The sequence below is a fragment of the Orcinus orca genome, chromosome 7 (genome assembly GCF_937001465.1).
Source record: "Orcinus orca chromosome 7, mOrcOrc1.1, whole genome shotgun sequence".
NCBI classification, from domain to species: domain Eukaryota; kingdom Metazoa; phylum Chordata; class Mammalia; order Artiodactyla; family Delphinidae; genus Orcinus; species Orcinus orca.
In genome coordinates, this window is record NC_064565.1 from 69,490,501 (window position 1) to 69,512,769 (window position 22,269).

A 22,269-nucleotide genomic window follows, 5' to 3' on the forward strand; every position below is an offset into this window, starting at 1 on the left:
AAGAATTATAGATTCTGTTTACTTGTATTTTCAAAACCAAATTGAAATGATGATGAGGAGCTCAAGAGCTAATTTGGGGGGATATTTAAAAAATTTTTCTTTGCTATGTTTTCCTAGAATCTCCAGGAGATTGCTTTTAATGTGTTATGATATCATGTGTGTCAGTATCTGGCATGTCTTCTCCACAATTCACTGAAGTAAGTGTTTACTCTGAGAAAACTGACAAATTTTAAGCATTCAAAAACCTAGGTTGTGACAATTCTGGGCAAAATACTTCTTTTATAATCACTCAAATTCTGTCATCTGGTTATTTACAGATCCACACAATGAGCACTGACCAGGAATGCTCAAGGCTTTGTAGTAATAAAATTAGTGCCTCAGGAACCAAAGAAAGCATGAAACCAGTTGTGATGATTTTGACCCCTGACCTGAAAGTCTGATATTCATTCTTCAAAAGATGCCTTGCCTGTGGGGAGACAATTACTGTCTTTGTAAAAGATGTCCTAAATGTTTTTTATTACTTTAGTTCCCATCATTAGTGTAAGGTTTAGATTTAACTTGAAGGTCACTCCTGAGACATATCGGAATATTTTCCATTTTTGTCTGGTTCTCAGCTCATCATAAGTTGCATTCAAAGATGGAGGTATGGGGGGGAAAAGGAATACCCCAGTTGCCTTTCATTTTCCTTTTCTGTCTTCCATCCCCAAAGGAGATCACAGGGAAGACATAAGAGAGAATAGACTATTTGGGACACTTTGGGTTTCACATGTCAAAACTCAAATCTAATTAGCTTAGGCAAAAGGGAAATTTGTTGAAAGATTACTTGGTTACTTTATGCTATTCCGGGAAAACAAACTACTAGGAAAGAAAGGAAAGGAAGCTGAGCCTCAGGAAACAAAGAGAATCAAAGTCTGCCATCTCTTCCATTTCCTTTATTTTACCTGTCAATTTCATCCTCCCTATGGTCCACTGCAGACCAGCTATCTCCTTAAGTAGGAAACCTGGCCATCAAGAGCAAACAAGTTTAACATCGTACACCATCCATAAATTAAAAACTCTCTTATAATGACTTGGTTTCTGACAGTAAGATCATTGGGGAAGGATTATACTTAACCCAGCGTGGGTCAGATACCCTTGGCTTTGGCACAGTGGCCAGAGGACAAGATAATATACGAAACAGGCACTGCTGATTTGTACCTTGTGTTTGGAGTGGGGAGAAGAGTGGTTCCTGAAGGAAAGTGAGTGGGGAGAACAGTCGTGCCCTATAAGCAGGGGAGAGTAGAGAAAAGACTAAACAGTAGACACGCACTATAAAGAACAAATCAGGAATATCTGGGGGATAATGTTACTTGTTGAGAAGTAAATCTTTCTTAGAAACTTAGAAAATTATACCTCTTATTTCCACCCACTTCTAATTATATTCTGGTAGTACTGTTGGTGAATTTCCAGAACATGCAGCCTCCAATTATAAAAAAGGATTGTGCTCAGAAACTTGATTTGTAAGGGATTTGGAACTGAGGATACACAGAATCAATGCCTTTTTTTTTTTCAGGCCAATTTATAGAAACACAGTCTATGATATTGCCTAAATTATTATACTAACTGTCCATTTCAATCTCACAAAACGTCCACTAGAGAATCTTCCTAGAGTGTCCAGCTTCCACATACCATGGAAGACATTTTACCTCTTAGTGGCTTTGCATGGACATCAGGCAGCCAGGTTGTGGTTGGGTAAGAGAAGGCGGGAAGGGAAGTCCCCTGGGACTCCCAGGCACCAGCATTTTTGTCACTTCTTGTGTCTGGTGTGGCACAAGGCAGAGAATACAGAATAAAGTCCAAAGAACTGTGTTCTGGATTGAATGATTGCTCTTCGCTGTGGGACTTCAGAAAACAGGCCTTGGTTCACATCTTAATATGATGGTGGTGGTGGTGGCAGTGTGTGTGTGTGTGTGTGTGTGTTTGTGTGTGTGTGTATGTGTGTGTGTATGTATATATGTTAAGAGGTAGTTGGACTGTCCTTTGAACTCAAGACTGCTTTTTAAAGTTCTTTCGACCCTGAAAGGACATGCTTCTATGATTGAGAAAAAGCTCTTTTCTCAATCTAGGTCTCTAGGCTAATATAGTTTGTGGGGAGGAGACTAGAACGGATTAGAACAGGGGTACAGGCTATTCTTCTTCCATGTCCATTGGTTTATATGGCTCCCTTACTAAAGCCTTCTGGAGGATAAAGGGGTCTGGTCATGCTCCTTTCTTGAGGTTCCCTATATTAACAAATGAAGAGATGCCAAAACAGGATTGCAAAAATGATGGGGTTGTCAATATTTTCATTTGACAACAAAATTTACAATATGATATAATTGAACTATTCATAATTATAATATTTATAAAAAAAGAATAAATCATGGTATGATCCAGGTAGTATGGTCCAGTAATCAGATGTATGTGTGAAGTTTTATGAGTGGTACTTTAAAAAAGTATTGTCAATAAACATGTCAATAAATATATCTGTTATTGTCTATATGAACATTTGGAGATAATATCAAAAGTCTAAATCATGGCCAGTTTTGCATAAGAGGCCCTAGCCAAATGGCCCTTCTGGTATCTTCTCTGAGAGGCCCAGCTACCTTGTGTTAGCAAATTGGAGACTGTTTCTAGTCAGTGTATCAAGCCAGAAATAATAGTGTTCATTCTCAATAATTTCATTTTATCTCTAAAAATCTGATGGTTACTTTCAGTTTTATATATATATTTATTTTATTTATATATTATATATTTATATATATATTTTTTTCCCCTCAGAGTAGTGTCTATTATTTGAGGAAGAAATGAAATAAATATCTAAGAAAAGGTAAACAGACTAGATACACAGTAAGCTAAGGGAACAAACTGAAAAAATTTCAAATAATTTTGGGTATGCTAAGCCATAAACATACTTTAAGAGAATTTTGCCTCTGAAACAATGAAATTCAACAAGCGTTTTTGAAAAAGCTTACATTAATTTTTATTAATAATTTTAGAATTTTTCTAAGACAAAGGTGATTATAAATTGAATGCAATGTATGTATACTGAAAGTAAGATTGTTTTTGCTTTCAAGAGAAGAATTTGGAAATTCAAAAGCCGTGGTTTTAGGGCAATTAATTTATAATGTCTGAGCGGGGTTGGAGTGTTCTAATTTTGGTATTGAAAAAATTTTCGCAGGTAACTGATACTCATGTGTTGAGAAACTGAGTAAATTAGGTAAGTAAACACATATTTTTCCTAATTATTACATTTAAATATTATAGGGCAGAAATAACAGAAAATTACCATTTTAAGCAAAAATGTTATTACTATTATTCCTTCTTCATGTAAACAATATAAAATGGCTACTCATTATAGAATTTGAGTATATAATTGCCCCTTTGCATCAAGTATTCTTAATAAAATCAAAATTTGAAAAGAAATAAAAGAAGTGGTATCAGCTCATCCAAGGAGAGTTTGTTAAAGATCTATGTAAAATGAAGAGAGACTGTGATTTTACACGTGGGAGACAAGTAAAACAGACCAACTGTAGGGCAGCAAATCAAAGAAGAAAGTAGGTCAGCGAGCCCCATGGTGATACAATGAATTGCTATTATTTAAAGGGATGGTCAGAGAGTAAAACTGCCTGTGCACAAGAATGCCTATGAGAACAATGGTAAATCTGAGCAAAAAAAGCAGGGTCAGAGCAAGAGTTGCAAAGCTCAGCGTGTGAACTGCAAGTCCTTGGGTCAGGCAGAGGATAAAACAGAACAATCTCGTCATTCAGAAGCTTCCTGGCAGCCAGGGCCAGCAAGCTGTGTAATGAGAAACAAACTGAGCTGAGGCCCTCCGCAGAGAAAAGGGGAGGGAAATAGCCTCAGGATAGGAGAGAACTGAGCTGATTTTGAGACTGCATGTAACTATCAACTCATCAGGATTAATACTTTCCCATAAAAGAAAATTTTAAGTTACAGGAGAGTCACTGAGGAGACCAAAATACTTAATCAAATCCATTTACATTACTTATATTGTGAAAGCCATGTACCCAATGGGATTAATTAACTGTGTTTGGTGATCAGAACATTATATACTGGGGAAAGTGCAATTTCTCCTTTCCATCTTTAAGATTTACTGCCTATTTTCTTGGACTAGGTGGAGTTTCAGAATCATAATTGCTAAGTGAGTCTAGAGTGGTAATCTAAAATACTATAGGAGACTGAGAAGAACAAACTAACTCCAGGCCAAAAATAAACTACCTTTTCTATTTATTATAGGAGATGTGACTTAAAGGGATTGAGCAGAAGTTCATTTATCTGAAAAAAAATCTGGCTATGTTGAAAAGTCTTTGTATGTTGAATAGGGAATATTTTTAAAGAAAGTGAGATTGAAGTTAGTCATTTCTTTACTTAAAATGCACTAAGCATCACTCCCTAACACCATACACTAAAATAAGCTCAAAATGGATTAAAGACCTAAATGTAAGTCCAGAAACTATCAAACTCTTAGAGGAAAACATAGGCAGAACACTCTATGACATAAATCACAGCAAGATCCTTTTTGACCCACCTCCTAGAGAAATGGAAATAAAAACAAAAATAAACAAATGGGACCTAATGAAACTTCAAAGCTTTTGCACAGCAAAGGAAACCATAAACAAGACCAAAAGACAACCCTCAGAATGGGAGAAAATATTTGCAAATGAAGCAACTGACAAAGGATTAATCTCAAAAATTTACAAGCAGCTCATGCAGCTCAATAACAAAAAAACAAACAACCCAATCCAAAAATGGGCAGAAGACCTAAATAGACATTTCTCCAAAGAAGATATACAGACTGCCAACAAACACATGAAAGAATGCTCAACATCATTAATCATTAGAGAAATGCAAATCAAAACTACAATGAGATATCATCTCACACCAGTCAGAATGGCCATCATCAAAAAATCTAGAAACAATAAATGCTGGAGAGGGTGTGGAGAAAAGGGAACATTCTTGCACTGCTGGTGGGAATGTGAATTGGTTCAGCCACTATGGAGAACAGTATGGAGGTTCCTTAAAAAAACTACAAATAGAACTACCATATGACCCAGCAATCCCACTACTGGGCATATACCCTGAGAAAACCAAAATTCAAAAAGAGTCATGTACCAAAATGTTCGTTGCAGCTCTATTTACAATAGCCTGGAGATGGAAACAACCTAAGTGTCCATCATCGGATGAATGGATAAAGAAGATGTGGCACATATATACAATGGAATATTACTCAGCCATAAAAAGAAACAAAATTGAGTTATTTGTAATGAGGCGGATAGACCTAGAGTCTGTCATACAGAGTGAAGTAAGTCAGAAAGAGAAAGACAAATACCGTATGCTAACACATATATATGGAATTTAAGGAAAAAAAATGTCATGAAGAACCTAGGGATAAGACAGGAATAAAGACACAGACTTACTGGAGAACAGACTTGAGGATATGGGGAGGGGGAAGGGTGAGCTGTGACAGGGCGAGAGAGAGGCATGGACATATATACACTAACAAACGTAAGGTAGATAGCTAGTGGGAAGCAGCCGCATGGCACAGGGATATCGGCTCGGTGCTTTCTGACCGCCTGGAGGGGTAGGATAGGGAGGGTGGGAGGGAGGAAGATGCAAGAGGGAAGAGATATGGGAACATATGTATATGTATAACTGATTCAGTTTGTTATAAAGCAGAAACTAACACACCATTGTAAAGCAATTATACCCCAATAAAGATGTTAAAAAAAAAAAAAGTAAAAAGAAAAAGTTACGAGTTGCAAAAAAAAAAAATGCACTAAGCATCTATAATGTTCAGGTTTTGTTCTGGGCTCTGCTGATCAGTCAGCGAACAAAACAGAGTATTGACTCTGATTTCATGGTGCTGATATTCTAGCGGGAGGCATACCAGAACTCCATAAATAAAGACATATGACACCAGGGAGTGATTAATGCTCTAAAGGAAGGAAAAAAAAAATAAGATAAATCACCATAAGTGGACTGAAAGTAAGGGAAAGAAAGAGATGGGATGTTTTAGATGGGACGGTCAGTGGTCTTCTCTGAAATCATGACATCTCAGCAAAGACCTGATTGGCCAACTGAGGTGAAGAAAAAAAACATGTGGGTCCCTCAGAAGAAGAGCAATCCAATAAAGAGAGCAAGGAGGACAGGCCTGAGGCTGTTTGAGGTCTATGTAAAATACCAATGTAGGCAAGCAAGTGAGGGAGCGTTGGAAGGAAATAAGTTCAGAAGGAGACACAACCTAATCATGAAGCATCTTAATGATTATAAGTTTATGGTGAGGCATTTGAATTTCATTCTTAAGATAATGAGAAGTCATCAAAGATTTTCATCGGAGGAATAATGTAATTTTTTAAAAGATTATTCTGTAAATTGTTTGGGGAATTAACTGTAGGGTGGAAGGAGAGAAAGTGGGGAAGCAAGTTAGAAGGCTATTGAAGTCCTCGAGGTAGAGATTAGTGATGGATGGGACTAAGGTGGTAGTGCTGGAACTGATGAAAAATGATTAGACTTGGGATACAATTTTGCATGTAGAGACTTCAAAATTTGGTCATGCATTGGAAGAGGAGTATGAAAGGAACAAGAGGAGGCAAAGAATACACTGGGCCTGAGAATATTCTGTTAACTAAGATGTAAAAGATTTGGAAAACAGAAGGTTGGTAGGGGCCAGGTGCTTGTTTCTCTTTGTTTGAAGATTGGGGACAGAATCAAGATCATGTTTTGGATATACTAAATTTGGGATGCCTATTAAACACTTAAAAGTCAGAATACAGTTAGGCTGTTGGTTTTATGAACATGAACTCAGATGAGGGATTGGGACTGATAATATACAATTGGAAATCATCAATTTTATACATTATATTTAAAGCAATAGTATTGGATGAGATCACCCAGGAAGTGAGTACAAATAGAGAAAACATTCAATAACCAAGTTCTGGAACTGGCTGGCATGTAGGGTGAGAATGAGTAGGACTGTCTAGCTGAAAAGACCAAGAAGAAGTAGTCAATAAAGTAAGTGGAGAAACAGGTGTGTTTGGTCATCTTGAGGTCAAATTAGTGTTTCAACAAAAAGAAGTGACCACTTATGTTAAATGCTGCCAAGATTTTGTCTAAAATGGTGTGAAACTGACCACTGGATTTCCCCAGATGGAGTATGTTGGGGAAACTTGACAAGAACTATTAATGGAGTGATGAACATAGAAGTCTGATTGGAGTATGTTAAGGAGAGGTTATAACATGATGCAGTCTACTTATTACACTATAATGAGTTTTGCTCTAAAGTTTTCTAAAGAAGAGAGAAGGGGCAGTGACGAGAGGTGGAGTGGAGTCAAGAGACAGTTTCTTGAAATGGAAGAAATGTTGTGGTTATGGGACTATTTTAGTAGAATGGAAGAAACTGATGATGCAAGAAAGAGAGGTCTTAATTTTAGGAGAATTCTTTGAAAGGGTAAGAGATATTGTGAAAAAGAGGGGTGGAAAAAATGAGAGGTGAGGCTTATGAGAGGAGGCAGAGATATGGGCACTGATTCAAATATCTTGGTAGATTTGGCCATGCTGTTGTCAATTCATTAATGATTACTTCAATTATCCCTGAAAAAATCAGCTGAGTGTGAAGAGAGTATGGGGTTACTGGAGATTTGAGGAGTGAAAAATCTTACAATCTGACAATCTCTGATGCATTTAGACCAGTGATGTTCAAAGTGATTCTTGATACAGGTGGCTTAATTAATACCATAAGGCTGACTTCCCCCGCTGACAATCAGTGGGAAAGAGCTTTTATAGGTGGAGGGAAGGGGCTATATGCAGAAATAGCACAGTCATCTCTGACAGACACCTTGAAATTGGCCATGCGGTGGACTGATCAGTGTCATCTTGATTGTGTGAAGTACAGTTAGTCTTCAGTTCCAGGGTCGGTTTGTTCCCATTTCTTTGAGGCCAATTCTCAGAATTATGGCAGCTTATGTCATGGCTATAGTCTGATTCATCATGTAGTTAACTTCTTCCACCTGGTGGGGGTTTCAGTATCTACAAGACAGCTCAAAGGATATGGCTCAGAATATTATCTACAGCCCTTGAGGAGAAACTAAAGGTCCTTGACTTTGATGACTAAACTATTATTATTGGTCTTGTTTGACTGCTTTCATTTACTTCTGCATTTTTTTCACTTCTCTGACTAAACTTATTCTTTGGCTAAAGTTTTTCTACAGACAAAAGGCAGGCTGAGGAAATGGGGGAAGGACCATAGGGCCCTGCTGCATTTCAAGGCTATGGTAGCCAATAGTGACTATTGTTGCTTCAATAGGAAGGTACTCTCCTTGGAAGACACAGACTTCTATAATGCCAGCACAGGACATCCTTCTGTGGACACACTTAAAAAACACAGGCATCATTTGTTCTGTGGCTTTAAATGCAACTCTCCTTTTGTTTATTTTATTTTTAGTGCTTTCAAGGCTAACCACGGACTCCTGTTGATTGATGTATTCTTTATTTTAGATATGCTATTGTGTTCAATCAATGGCAGTCAAGTCCGGCAGGTGAGGGAGCCATTCTGCTCTTTCTTAAGTGAAATTGCCCAACACTGTTTAGCTCCATTATGTGTAGTGCTTAAAAATTTAACTTTACTTCTGAGTTCATGGAATGCATTAGCTTTGAAGAGAAAGGGGGTATTCGAAGGGCACTTGGCTGTAGAGAGCAAAAGAGGAACTCAGTCTATCAAAGTGATTCTCACCCTAGGCTGAATAGCAGGATCCTTGCAAAATTAAAGAACATATTCTTGCCTGGCTCCAGCCTCAGACTTACTGATAAAGATGTGGGCACTTCACATTTTGATAAGTGAGACTAGATTACTCTCCAAAGATATTCTTTGAATTCACACTTCTAATGATAGCAGGTAAGTATACCTCCTCCCCTATCGTCTCCTCAGCATTTACTGCTAAATCTTTCACCTAGGTTTTACTCTTGGGCAACAGCTTTGGTAAAATATACGATAGGTAAAATATACATAAATATATAATACTTATGAATACATATGAATACCATATAAACATGCTGCCCCTATTCTCATGTATGATGAAGAGAGAAGCATATTATACATTTATTCTTCTGCAGAGAAATGCTTCTGTAAGTAATGGGTGGTTAAGTGAAATGATCCTGTGTTGATTTGCAGTTTATATTAACTGAACAGTCCTCGTATTAGAGCAGAGATCAACTGTGCTGTTTATATGTAATTTACTCCAAATGAAGTAGAAAGGGATAGATTTAAGATGAGTTCAGGACATGATGTGTGTTTAGCTTTGGGATGAAATCAATATGTCACTTGATCTCTGTGACCCTCAGTATATTAATGTATAGCTATTTATTATAAATGAATGACAAAAAGATTAAACAAAATACATGTGAAAGCATTTTGGGGAAATGCAAAGCACATTTTCAATCAGAGATGGTGGGTCTTTACTGAGGAGACTTGATGTCCCATATTATAGCTTAAATTATAGTCCTTGAGTATATCTAGCATGATTTTTTGATAAAATTTGAAGGATCAATATACAAGCAACCATTAGAAAAATCATTCTTTTAGGGCCACTGAACTTACTCTTTTGTACATAGTAGGCCTTCAGAAAACTAATGCTTGTTAAATGTATTTTGCAAATAGTGTTCTCATTTAGAAATCAGACTTACTGCTTCCCTTAATCTAACCAGTGTATTGCTCAGTCAATGGCTGTCCAAATTACTATCTCCTGAGTTGGAGCTCTTCTTTCCCACATCAGAACTCTCCAAATGCTTGAATTCTACATGTCTTCATTAAATTAACTTCATTTATGTGCATGCCATCACCCCTGACCTACATCCCCATCTGATTTGTAGTTGTGCCTCTCTCCTGCTCAACACACAGTAGGAACTTTATTATATTTAACTCCTATTGCTTCTTTTCTAATAACATGTACATTATTTGTAACTTGGTTCCATTCTGGGAATGTTGCTGGGCAAAGTTAAATTGTACATCTTCCTGCTTACAAACTCTATTAAAAACACTAACAGCAATGATGACAAAAAAGACTGAAAAGTTACATCTAAATCTATCAGTTATAAGTTGAAAGAATTTGATAATGAAAAAAGCCTTATGATCTTGAGTCACCACATTTTCCTTCAGGTTTTAACTTTGGAAAAGATCAATAACAGTGGTGGTAGATTGAGTCCTTGGTGGCCCAGGTGAAGAGCCCCCAGTAGGAATTAGGGGCCCAGGTTTGTGTCCCAGCCCAACTTATGATTGCAGTGTGAATTTAAGCAAGTCACTTTGCCATCTGAAATTGTCCTTTCATCTCTAAAGTGAAGAGATTAGACTAGGATTCATATTCACAACTATTTGTGAGTCAGAGACCCCTCTGAGATTCTGCTGAAAACTATGGACCTTCTTCACTGAAAAGCCACAGAAACAAGTATAAATAGAATTCCAAGAGGGTCAGAGGCTCTCAAAATACATCCACAAATTCCCCAGAAGACTTTAGAATGATTTCAAACTTCTAAAGTTGTGGTTGAAAAAAAAAGAATCCATTTACATTTGCTACTTCTGATGTGAATTGTTTTAAAATGTGGATTTGGGCCACTTAAGTCATTTAAAGTTAGAATTACTTTTTTGTAACTTATAGTACTCAGAGTAAAGCAAAATTTTCAGTAGGAAAGAAGATCTCCTTTGTATATGAATGCATCTCAGGGTTGGTGAGCTTGTGAGCCTGCCCTGCTACTCAATCCAGGGTTCCTTCTTGCCTGAGATGGAAATTTAGCTTTGACTTGGACACACACAGTGATGGGGAGCTCACTCACATGCTTATTGCTGGGCAAACATAAAGAGTTTAGAAATTTTCTTCTTTATATTGAGCCATACAAATGTCCCTGACTTAACAATGGTTTGATTTAAGATTTTTTGCCTTTACGATGGTGCAAAAGCAATATGCATTCAGAAGAAACCGTATTTCAAATTTTGAATTTTGATCTTTTCCTGGGCTAGTGACATGCAGTAGGATATGGTCTCGTGATGCCAGGCGGGGCAGTGAGCCCAGCTCCCAGGTAGCCACAGGGTAATGAGTGTACACAACAAATACAGTACACTTACAACCATTCTGTACCCATACTGCCATTCTGTTTTTCACTTTCAGTATGGTATCCAATAAATCACATGAGATATGCCACACTTTATTATAAAATACGCTTTGTGTTAGATGATTTTGCCCAACCACAGGCTAACATCAGTGTTCTGAGCACGTGTAAGGTAGGCTAGGCTAAGCTATGATGTCTGGTAGGGTAGGTGTATCAAATGCATTTTCCACTTATGATATCTTCAATGGGTTTGTTGGAATGTAACCCCATTGTAAATCTAGGAAGATCTGTACTCTGCCCTCACCACATGAATGTCAGCTATTGACACTATTGCTGCTCTCAGTCGCCACTTAGATAAATTTTATTTCTTTTTCCAGGCTTTTAGGAATTCAGTGGCAGCCTCTTTTGTCCTCTCTTAATTTTGCTAAACAGTGCAGTTTCATATCCAATTCTTCTGGAAAAGATTTTATAAAACTGCTTTTAATCTCAATTACTTCCTTCAATGGAACTCTTGAAATGCAGAATCCAGAATTGGGCAGCATAATCCAGAAAAGTCTGAACAACACATGGTAAGAGAGAAGTTTCCTCTCTTAAACTGCTGACTCTCCTGTTAGAAATGCCACCCACACTGCCAAGAGTTCTGTTCCTACAAACAGGTGACTCTGTTGGGTCATGTTGAAATTGTGGTCACCTGAATCCCTAACTATACTCAATCTAGGTTGTCCTCATTCTCTATCTTTTAGAACCAAAATAATCTTCCTAAAAACAAAACTCCCTTTGACCTCTACCTTAATTGCTTAGGCCATCTTTCCAGCTCTTTGGAATACTAGTTTTTCACTCATCATGTCATCTTTTCTTCCAAGTTTCATGTCATCTACAAATGTGATAAACCTGCCTTTTTCCCCTCTGAATTAATCGATAAACATATTGATGTGTGGTTTGCCAAATGTAAGCCTCCCTTTAGGGATTAATTATTCATAATTCTTCACTCAGTCACTTTACAACTTCATCCAACTCACATTTAACCTCCTGATCTACAGAATGGAGAAGAGCACGAGTATAACGTTCTGTGCAGGGGCAACATTTCTTTCTTTTCCTTTCCTTCTTTTACTCAGTCTACTTTCTTTTCCTCAAACTCTATTTTCTTCACTCCTTCATGTATTCATACCGCATATCCTTGTCTTACATATGGCTCCTTTTCTTGTATGTTCATTTTGTTACGGAGAAAAGAGCCTCTGTGCATTTTGGGGATCCCTCTGCCTTCTGCCCGAGTGCAGGGCTGCCTGTGTCTTTCTTGCTCCAGGAGGCCCTTTGCCACATGCTGGGAATCAGTTCACGTGCAGGTGAGGTGTTTTCCTGCGTGTTCGTTAGCATTTGGCAGAAGAGGAGAATCTGAGAATTTCACCAACACCTCCAGAGCAAGTTACTTTCCTCCACCTCCAGAATTACTCAAATATTGAATGAGGCTTCAAAGAAAATTTAAATACAAGGCATATGTGTGTTTGGGGATAGGAGGAGGGGCGTGGGGAGAAAAATTATTAGACAGTTCTCACAGACTTCACACATTAATCTTAGCATTTATTGCATCTATAACCAAACAAACATTGCTGAAAGGAAAAAAGAAAAATTCAAAACACAAATTAATCAACCATCCGTTATCCAATGGAAAGATGACGTTAGTGTAAACTGCTTTGGGAACCAAGGAATCTGTGGTCCTGTAGAGAGGTTCGGCAGAACAGCTCTGTGACGTCACCTACTCCTGCCTCATCAAAATCTTTCACCTGGCAATAGTTAATGCCACACTCAAACAAGACCGAGAAAAGCCCGTTCCAAGGTTTGCTCAAGTGAGTGATTTTACTTTAAAGAAGGATTTCTCATATAACTTTGTGGCCGTTATCATTATAAAATAAATAAGTGGGTAGACCTATAGTCAAGTATGGGAAGTGGATGATTAATGGTTTAATAAGTTGGACATTTGGTTACCATTTTTTTTAATGTTTGACTCCCTCATATAGACAAATCAATGTTGGCATTAAGTTAAACCTAATTTAAGGAAAATTGTCTGAACACAACTGCATTACTCTGTAGTTACTTTGAGGATAAAAGGGATGAGCCCTGGAGGCAGTAGAACCTTCGCAAATCCTGGGTGGTGCAGACAATTTTAGCTCAGGAAACAGTGGCAGGCGGCTGAATGATTACTATGCTTTAATACTTCAGAGGGAATGCCAAGATGGTTTGAACCAGATTAGTAGGTACTGTAAACCTACAATAAATCCTAGAGATTGATAGGTGAGTCTAGGTTAGCATCCAAAAAGCTAAAAGTGAAAATGACTTGGGGTCTCCTGACAATGGAACTTTATGCTTCATTCACTCAGACAGTCGGTCAGTCAGTGAGTGAGTGAGTGAGTCAGTCAGTCTATATTGAGGGACTATGATGTGTCAGAACTTCTTTTAGAACCACACTATCCTTGTAAAGTTGAACAAATCATTTATCTTCTTGAAGTCTAGATTTCACCATCCAGGTATTTATCTCGTGGCGTTGTGAGGTTTAGTGACCCAGGTATGTAAGACTCCAGCAGAGTGACTGATTGGATGCTCATTGAACTCCTTTTCCTTCTTAGCATTTAGACCTCTTTTTCTCCTGTGTAATCTATAACATGATGAAATAAGTTCCATTTGTTAACAACAAATTTCTCTCTATGGTGATTGTGGGTGATCTGTGTTTGCAGATGAAATTACAGTATTTAAATATTATTACAACTTATCAAATATTTTTGCAAGATAATCAACCAAGTCCAGGGGTGTCATTCCTTGCCAAATGGCACTCTGAGGTTGCTGACTGCAATACATGCAAATCCACTCTTTTTTTTTCCTTTTTTTAGTTTCTTTGTTTCATAGTAAACATGAGCAGTGACTTCCTTTCATTTATCAATTCTAACTGCAATGTTTTTCAGTAATATTTAGAAAAATCTCATAAACCAATTTACTAAAATATAAAAATCTATAAACTTTTCCATGTTACGCATCACTATATGCAGAGTGTCAGCTAGTATGATGTTATAACAGAATAGACCCAAGTGAAATGAAAGATAATTTTGTAATGATTGTAGTAGTCGCCTTATGATTTATACTCCAAATTTGAGTTAATTTTGAAAAAAATCTGAATATACATTATTGTGGAACTGCCAAAGACATATACCAAAGTGTCACCTCATTAATTCCATCAATCATTTATGCAATCAATATTAATGAGCACCTACTGTTTGCCAGGCTCTGTGCCTGGGACCCCAAAGTGAAACCCCATAATCCTGACATCAGCAAGTTTGTTCTAATGAGAAAAATATGTAAACAAATACTGTTCTATAAAGTAATTGATACAAGACAAAGTGATCCAAGAGCAGGGGGAAATATGAGAAAGACCCAGCTAGGTCTACTTGGGGAACTGGGGGAGCCTTCACAGAGGAGGCAAGCTGCTGTCAGGATGAGTGGGAGGTTATCAGGTGGGTGAGTAGGAAGAAGCTATTCAGCAGAGAGAATAGAATGAGAAAGACATGGAGGCTTGAGGGAGCCTAGAGTGACCTGTAATGTGGAAGAGCAGGTTAGTATTGTTAAAGCATAAATTACTGTGAAAGGGGGAACCAGGAAAGGCTGGTGGAAATGAGGCCAGATAGGTAGGGAGAGGCCAGGTCACACAGCCTATATATCAGGCAAAGGTGTGCCAATGGTTTTCCTCTGTGTAGGTTTTGGGGGAAGTGATTGAAGAATTTTTAATACAAAAGTTTCAGAATCAAATCTGTATGTTTTGATTCCTAAAGAAGACTAACAGTATTCTGATTCTTTTGTTGTTTGAAAGTTACAGAAATTGCACACACACATCTCCTCGCTCCTGAGGAGGGGCAGTAAGAGCCTGTGAGCAGATTTTTAGTTAACAGGTTTTTAATAGGCAGTGATGCAATTCTTAATGGAGAAAATTTAATTACTATAAAAGACATTCTGTTTCGAATGGAAATTGGGCTGGGTGTGTTTTTATTCCTCCGTGAATTAAAAGGTTTATATAAGATTAGATTGTTGAGATCCTTGGAGAAAACACATATACACCAGTGAAAACGTTCCACTCATTTTCTTTACCTCTTGCAGCAAAGCAGTGAATCTGCCAGAAATAAATTGAGCATAATTTTTATAATTTCAGGGGTTAAGCATATGAAAGGCCAGAATGAATCAGCATTCCCCGAAGAAGAAGAAGGCGTGAACGAGAGAGAAGAGCAGTGGGACCATTAATAACGGGTCTGCAGCAAGAAGTCTTCTTCGGAATAACTGAACTATTAACTTTTCTGAATATCCCATGGAACACCACTGCTTGACTTCTATCTCTGCTCTCCACACTCATAAAGTAGTAATACACCTCCTGGGAAGCGCCCCTTGATGGAACTTTAGAACTACCTACAGATCGTTCCATATTACTTACAATTAAAAAATAAGTATTTATTTTACAACAGTGATTTTCTTTTTAACAACATAGAAATTTGCAAACATGTGAGTGTTCTAACTTTAATACTGCCCAGCTTAATCCCTGATGCCCTACTGATAGGATTTGCCTTCTAATGTCAAATGTAAATAGCATCACTTTAAAAGTAAAAAATAAATATTAAATACATTTAGACATGAGTGTGTGTCTGGGTTTAACTTACAGAGGAATGTTTAATGAAACTTTTAAGATCTGCATTTATCCTGTTGCTGTATACGGAATGGTACATGGTATTTATTTCCGAATGATGGAGAAATGCCAGATTTCTTGATTCAAAAGATCAAAATGTATTACTCTTTAGATATTAAACATCTTTTTCCCTCCAAAAACACGTTAATGATTAAAGAACCACAGATTTCTCCTCATTTTTTTAAGCTGTGAGAGGTGTATTTTCCATCATTTCTACTAGTTATTAAGAAAGAAAAATTATAAATCTAAAATAAAATATGCCAAATTTCCCCTGTCACTTATTTTTGGCTATTACTGGAAATATGGGGTGTTTCCTATTGCATTTTAATGAATCATTAGATTTTATAAATCTCCTATTATCGTAAGATAAGAAATTTCATTAATTCATGAATTCGTTAATTCAACAACTATTTTTTATGGGTTCATCTCTAGGAAGGCACTTTTCTGGGTGTTATGAAAATAAAGGAAAGATAATTTCTCCCCTACAGAACTGGCAAAGAAGATAAGCATCAGTACAAAGCAAGGTTTCCAAGACCATATATATTTACTGAATATGGCTTTTGATAATTCAAAGTTCTGGCATCCTGAACAATTATTTATTGCATTTCAATGTAAAGTATCTACACCACATAATTTAGTAGAGGTGGAGGAATGCCCAATTTGCTTCCCACATTAATGATATTAGTGAAGTTCAAATGTTTCATGGATTAAAAAACTAAAGATGAAAAGATTTCTCAAAAGTCAATAAAGAGGTAAATTAAGATAGGAAGAAAAAAATCAAATGCAAAATCCACTGTGGGATCATAAAATCAGGACTCAAAGAAGTAAAAGTACTGTTTTTAATTTTGATTGTGAGTTTTATAATATAGAGATTAAAAGAAATGCGTGAATCCATAAGCCAATACAATAGAGATAATGATAATTTTCCTTAGTATATTTTCCCCAAGAAAATAAACGCAAAACTCATTGATAAGTAGTATCTCAAGTATTTATGAGTACTTGTTCCAAGTTTCCTTCTTTTTTCCTTTCTTCCTTCCTTCTTTGCTTCTTTCCTTCCTCTCATCCTCCCTGCCTTCCTTTCTTTTCTTCCTCCCTTGCCCTGGCCTTTTTTGTTTTGTTTTGTTTTTGTTAAACCAGTTTCCCAAAAATTTCTGGAGTTTCTAGACCACCTGCTGTGACTGTTTATTTGATTTTCAAAGTTTCTCCCTACTTAAAATCTGATTAAGACACATATTTGTTTTAAGTGATTTTGAATTATTTGTGTTTGTAAAACATCCCAGATACCCTTTGAGATTATTTGAGATACCCTGAGGCCCTAAGAAATAAAATTGCCCTTCCCTTCCCATGAACAGACATTTTTCTAAATGTTTTTTCAAAAGGATTCAGACAAACAAAAGAAAAGCTTTTGCTTACTTTGTAACAGCAAGAAACACATGGGGAAATAAACACAATGGCTTCTGGATTCTTCCACTGTGTTCTCCATTCTTAAAAATGAAAAGAGATGAAAATTAAAAGAATAAGTTTTCCTTCAGAAATGTTGGTTTCTTTTATTCTGTTCTCCACTCTCAAAACACAGAGATCACAATTAAAAGCATAAGTTTTCCTCGGGAAAAGTGTTGACTTTCTCAGAAATTTGAAGGAAACCAGCTGAGATAATGGCTTTTCAGTTTCCTTTTCACACAATTACAGTTTACAACAAAATTTTTTTCATGATGACAACTTGGCTTCCGTTTGGCTGAATGGGCAAAGAGAGTTTCTGACCAAAACAAAACAAAACAAAACCTTTATCTTTTCCAGACAACATTTATAATATAATATAATAGTTAGTAGACAGGGTTTGAGTCACTCTGACTTGGGTTCAAATTCAACACCTACCAAATTTTTAGACTCAGTCTCTCTATTTGTAAAATGAGTACGATCATACCTACCCGTATTGCATTATTTTGAAAATTAAACAAGAAAAGACCTATAAAATGTTTAGCCCAGCATAATGAGCATTTAATAACTGGTGTAATTATTATTACTAGAATGAGAAAGGACTTGAGACTATCTATCCAAACCTTCTCTAGTTCATGATCCTCTCCAACAGCACAGACAAGTGATTGATTGCTTCTCTAATTCTTGAATAGCTCCAGCTGAACCCCAAACCCAGCCAAGGAGCTCTAATTGTTCTTTTGTGTGTTAAACTCTCTCCTTCTCCTATACTTTACCTCCTTTCCTATGGCACAGCTGTTCAGATACTGAAGAACACTCTGGTGTCATCTCCTAAGTAGTCTCCTCTCTGTGATAAAATATCACCAGTTCTTCCCAATCTTTTCTCATCATCCTGGCTGCTCGCTCTTGTATCTCTTCAATTGTGTACGCTGAATCTGAGAAAGATTAAGTCAGGTGGATAAGTTTGAGACAGGCTGGAACCTGGGACCCTTTGCTGCAGTGCTGCAGTGCCTACACCTGGACACACCTCTCCTCAAGTAACAAAATACAAAGAAACTGTATGGGACTAAAAACAACTGCATGCCTGGGCAGTTGGGGCAAATTCTGGACAAAAGATACAAAGAGACCAAAAAACCCAACGGCCACTTTTGAAAAGTCTGGAGCAAAAGCGGGGTACTGCACATGCCCCCTGCACACACCACCACCTAAGGGGTGGGCAAAACATCTAAGCCACCCCTCTGGCCTGACCCCTGGACACACCCCTACCCTCATTCCATATAAGGAACGAGCCCGACCCCCTCCGTAGCCAGCAAGCAAGGGAACCTGTTGTTTGTTCTCGCTGCACCCTGCCACAGCAGGTGGCCCAATAAAGCCTTGCCTGAATTTCTTGTCTGGCCTCTGATCAATTTCTATTGATGAAGGAGGCCAAGAATCCTGGTCAGTAACAAGCTGAGTATTTTTTGTGTCCCCCTAAACATGAGAAACTGAAGCAGAGAGTGTAGAAGGGCAGAGCAGGATTCTAGGCCAGAGTTCTTTCTATTAAACAGTGATTTTCTAACCCCAGAGTTGTGCAAGGTAAGCATCTTTATAAAAAACAAAATTCTCAGACTATTTTCTATTCTAAAAAAGTTTACACCATCCATTTAAAATTTTAATTCAATTATGCCAATGCTTTCTACATTGTGGAAACATTATTTTAGGTTAGCCACGGACAAACTATTTTTATACTTATTTTTTATATTTATAAATACTATTATATATTAGAAAAGATACATAATCACCAGCCCCTAAGCTATTGTTGCTTAGGATGAGACAAGCTTAAAGTGTTAGTGTATTTTAAATCAATTTTTTAAGAAATGTTAAATAACCATAGTAGAAGTGGTACCTCAAAATCACAAAAGTGATACACCATTGAGTGAAGTTTTGGAAACACCAGTATGGAGTATTGTCATAGCAAATAACTTAAGTGCAAGTATTGCAGAGTTTATTTAGTCACAGTATGGATTTATGAATTCATAAATAAACCAGTTATATTGTATTGATTTAAAAATTCTGTTTCTTTACCCACATCTAAAAGCAAACAGTGTAAAGTGCAAACTGATAATAGAAAAGCTTGTCTAACTACATTAAAGTGTTTATGCTTACATGTAATTTTGAGCATTTGATTTCTCTGAAGGAGGATGGGGGAAGAAATGTCCTTAGTTTTCCAAGTCTTTGATTCCAAAAACCAGTCTTCAAAGCTCCAGCAGATATATTAATCATTAAAAATGTCTATGTTACTGAAATGTGAAATCTGTTAAAGAAATTAAATTATTAGATTTTATATGTTATTATCATAACATTCTGAAGAACTAAATTTCGGAGGAAGAAGAGCTTTAGGAAAATGATGGAGGGCATCTTTTCACTGCTGTGTGAATTAGAACAAGTCAGACATCCTCAATTATTCTATACTATTTTTCATGGGATAATTTGGTGTCGTTTATAAAAGTGTACATTGGAAACAAGAAACCAGTATTCCAGTTTATTATTCAATAAATATATATGAATGCCTATGACATGCTAAACATTGTGTTGAGGACACAGGTGTTAACAAGATAGTTAAGGTCCTTAAATTCATGGATGAATATTCTAGTATTTGAAGACTGTCAATAGATATGTAAATTAATAAGTGAATTAGGTCATTTCAGATAGTGATAAACTCCTAGAAGGAAATAGAAAGAGGTGATGTAGCAGAGCGTGTCATTTCCTCTTTGTCATAACTGTGTGACATTGAGGAAGTTCTTTAATTACTCTGGGACCCAGTTTCCTATTCAGTAAAATGTGGAGAATGATATGGGGGAGGGGTAACCAGCTGATCATGGGAGGCTCCTTCTAAATCTAAGATCTTTGTTTCTCCCTCTGACTCTTTCAGGAACTGCAGGCAAGCAGCAAAGGAGAGAAGAGGTGGGAACAGACAGAAAGCAGCAGCATTAAGGGAAGATGGAATCAGAAGAGAAAAGGTGTATCTTTGCATGCTTGTCTGACAGCCAACAGAACAAAACTGAGTTAGAAATACACATACACATATGTATGCATGTATAGTATGTATGTAGGTAACAACCTTAGCATTGTAACCAATTGTTTTCTTTTACAACTTATCCTTAGAAAATGACCTAAAAAATGGTGATCAGTTTTTGTTTGTTTGTTTTTTTGTTTTAAGATTTAAAAGGAAACTTTCCAGGAAAAATTTCCTGCTGCAAATGACTAATTGGATACTCTATTTAAGCATACAAGTTTGTTGCCATTAAGTGATGCTTAACAGATTTTTCCCTTTGCAGAGATTTACATGACATGGTATTAAATTCTCTGGAATGTTTCCACTGTGTTCTGAAGTAGTTAGTTATTTTCTTTTTCTCCTCCAGGTGCAAAATGAGTTGATAACAAACAGAAGCTGACTTGTCATTGCTGTGTTCCTACTTGAGCTTGGAAAAATACCAACACAAAACAAATACCATCACCACCATCACCTCCAGCTCCATCATCGTGTGTTATTTTCTTTCTCCAGGATTGCTTTCTGAAGCACTTTAGATATGTTATACATAAATATTGACATATTTTTCAGAAATTGTTCCTTCATTTTTTTTTGCTAATCATTGATGCTGCACTATTTGCCAAATTCTTCCTTTTCATTTTAATTTATTTCTCTCTATAACCAAAAGTGTGATCTTGAATTTGAGTAAATTTTAAGTGATTCATTTTTAGTTTTTCTAGTTCTGGAATACAAGCTTTCTCTTACAATAAGGAGGATTTTAAATATATTTTCTTGCTTGCTTTTCAAATTCCATTGTATTTTATTATTCCTTTGTTTCTTTTTCAAATTCTATTGGTCTTGATTCAATTTAGTTCCACAAATACATATATATAGATAGTCTACTACATACCAACTACTGATTCAAATGTTAGAGTTATAAAAATGAGAAGGCTAGTATTGTTGCCATCTTGCTAGTAACTCTTTGTTTAGTTCTTTACAATTAATAAAGTGGCCTCACCTATGTTTCTCAGCTAATAATCACATTAAATATGTATGACAGGTAGGATTCATTTTATGGATCAGGAAACTAGAGTCCAAAGAAAGTGGCCCTAAATGAACCCATAGTCCAACGAACTCTTCCACTAGCTTATGATTTGTTTGAGAAGTTGTAATAGTTTTTAGGATGAAAAAGCACATCCTCCTTAAGAACAAGAGGGTTTTACGTTTTCTTATAGTGCTTTATAGATCCACTTAGAAGTAAGCTTTCTACATTTCATACACAAAGCACACGGGGATAATTTTGCTAATGAGGCTGGATGGGAAGAGGAATCTGAGTTTAATTCTTTGGCATCGACTTCAAACTAAAACGACCTATGGCCAATAAAAAATCAAATTTGAAACTCTTTTTGAAGTATTTGGCTCATTTAAAAATCTTTTCTATGTTTAAATCTATACTTAAAATAACCTTTAGTGTCTTTAAAAAAAGAATTGCCAAATTTATGACAATCTTATGTATGATATCTTCTTAGAGAGCAAGACATCAATCTTTTTAAGTTGTTTCTTTTTCTTGATTTCTAATAAATTGTAAAATAAAAATAATTTCACAAATTGCTATTTCTTATTATTACCTTTCATCTTCTCTGCACTCCCCAACCCCCAGAATTTGAGGAATGATAATTTTCACGTACCATCTCCCAGATTTTGTATTGCCGAGAAAGTAAAAATAATGTAAATGAGCATAATTACCTCAGACCTAAATGCATAATTGTAGAATATACTATATATATCATGGTATTAAAAAAACAACATGCTGCTTAAGGAGGAACCAAAGAGAACATTCTAACTGATACTCTCCTCAAGCTAACTGAGGAATGAGTTTCCCTGGAATTTAAAAATCCTTTTTTCTCAAAAGTAGTGATGGGATTCAGGACACGCTACTCCAAAATATGGCACCTTGGCATAGTGAATATTTTAAGTT

At 36.5% G+C, this 22,269-nt stretch overlaps 1 protein-coding gene across 2 annotated transcripts in view; it reads left to right on the forward strand.

Annotated features, from left to right (window-relative positions):
* The window catches only part of PPP1R1C (protein phosphatase 1 regulatory inhibitor subunit 1C), a 129,543-nt gene extending 113,665 nt beyond the window's left edge, over positions 1–15,878 (forward strand). The window contains exon 5 of one of the 2 annotated variants that reach the window (XM_004267393.2): positions 15,323–15,878. In XM_004267393.2, coding sequence (XP_004267441.1) covers positions 15,323–15,411 — 89 coding nt within the window. In that variant the 3' untranslated portion in view covers positions 15,412–15,878. The remainder of the gene's footprint in view (positions 1–15,322) is intronic. The other variant, XM_004267392.2, reaches the window with a different exon arrangement.
* Positions 15,879–22,269: the final 6,391 nt, after the last annotated feature.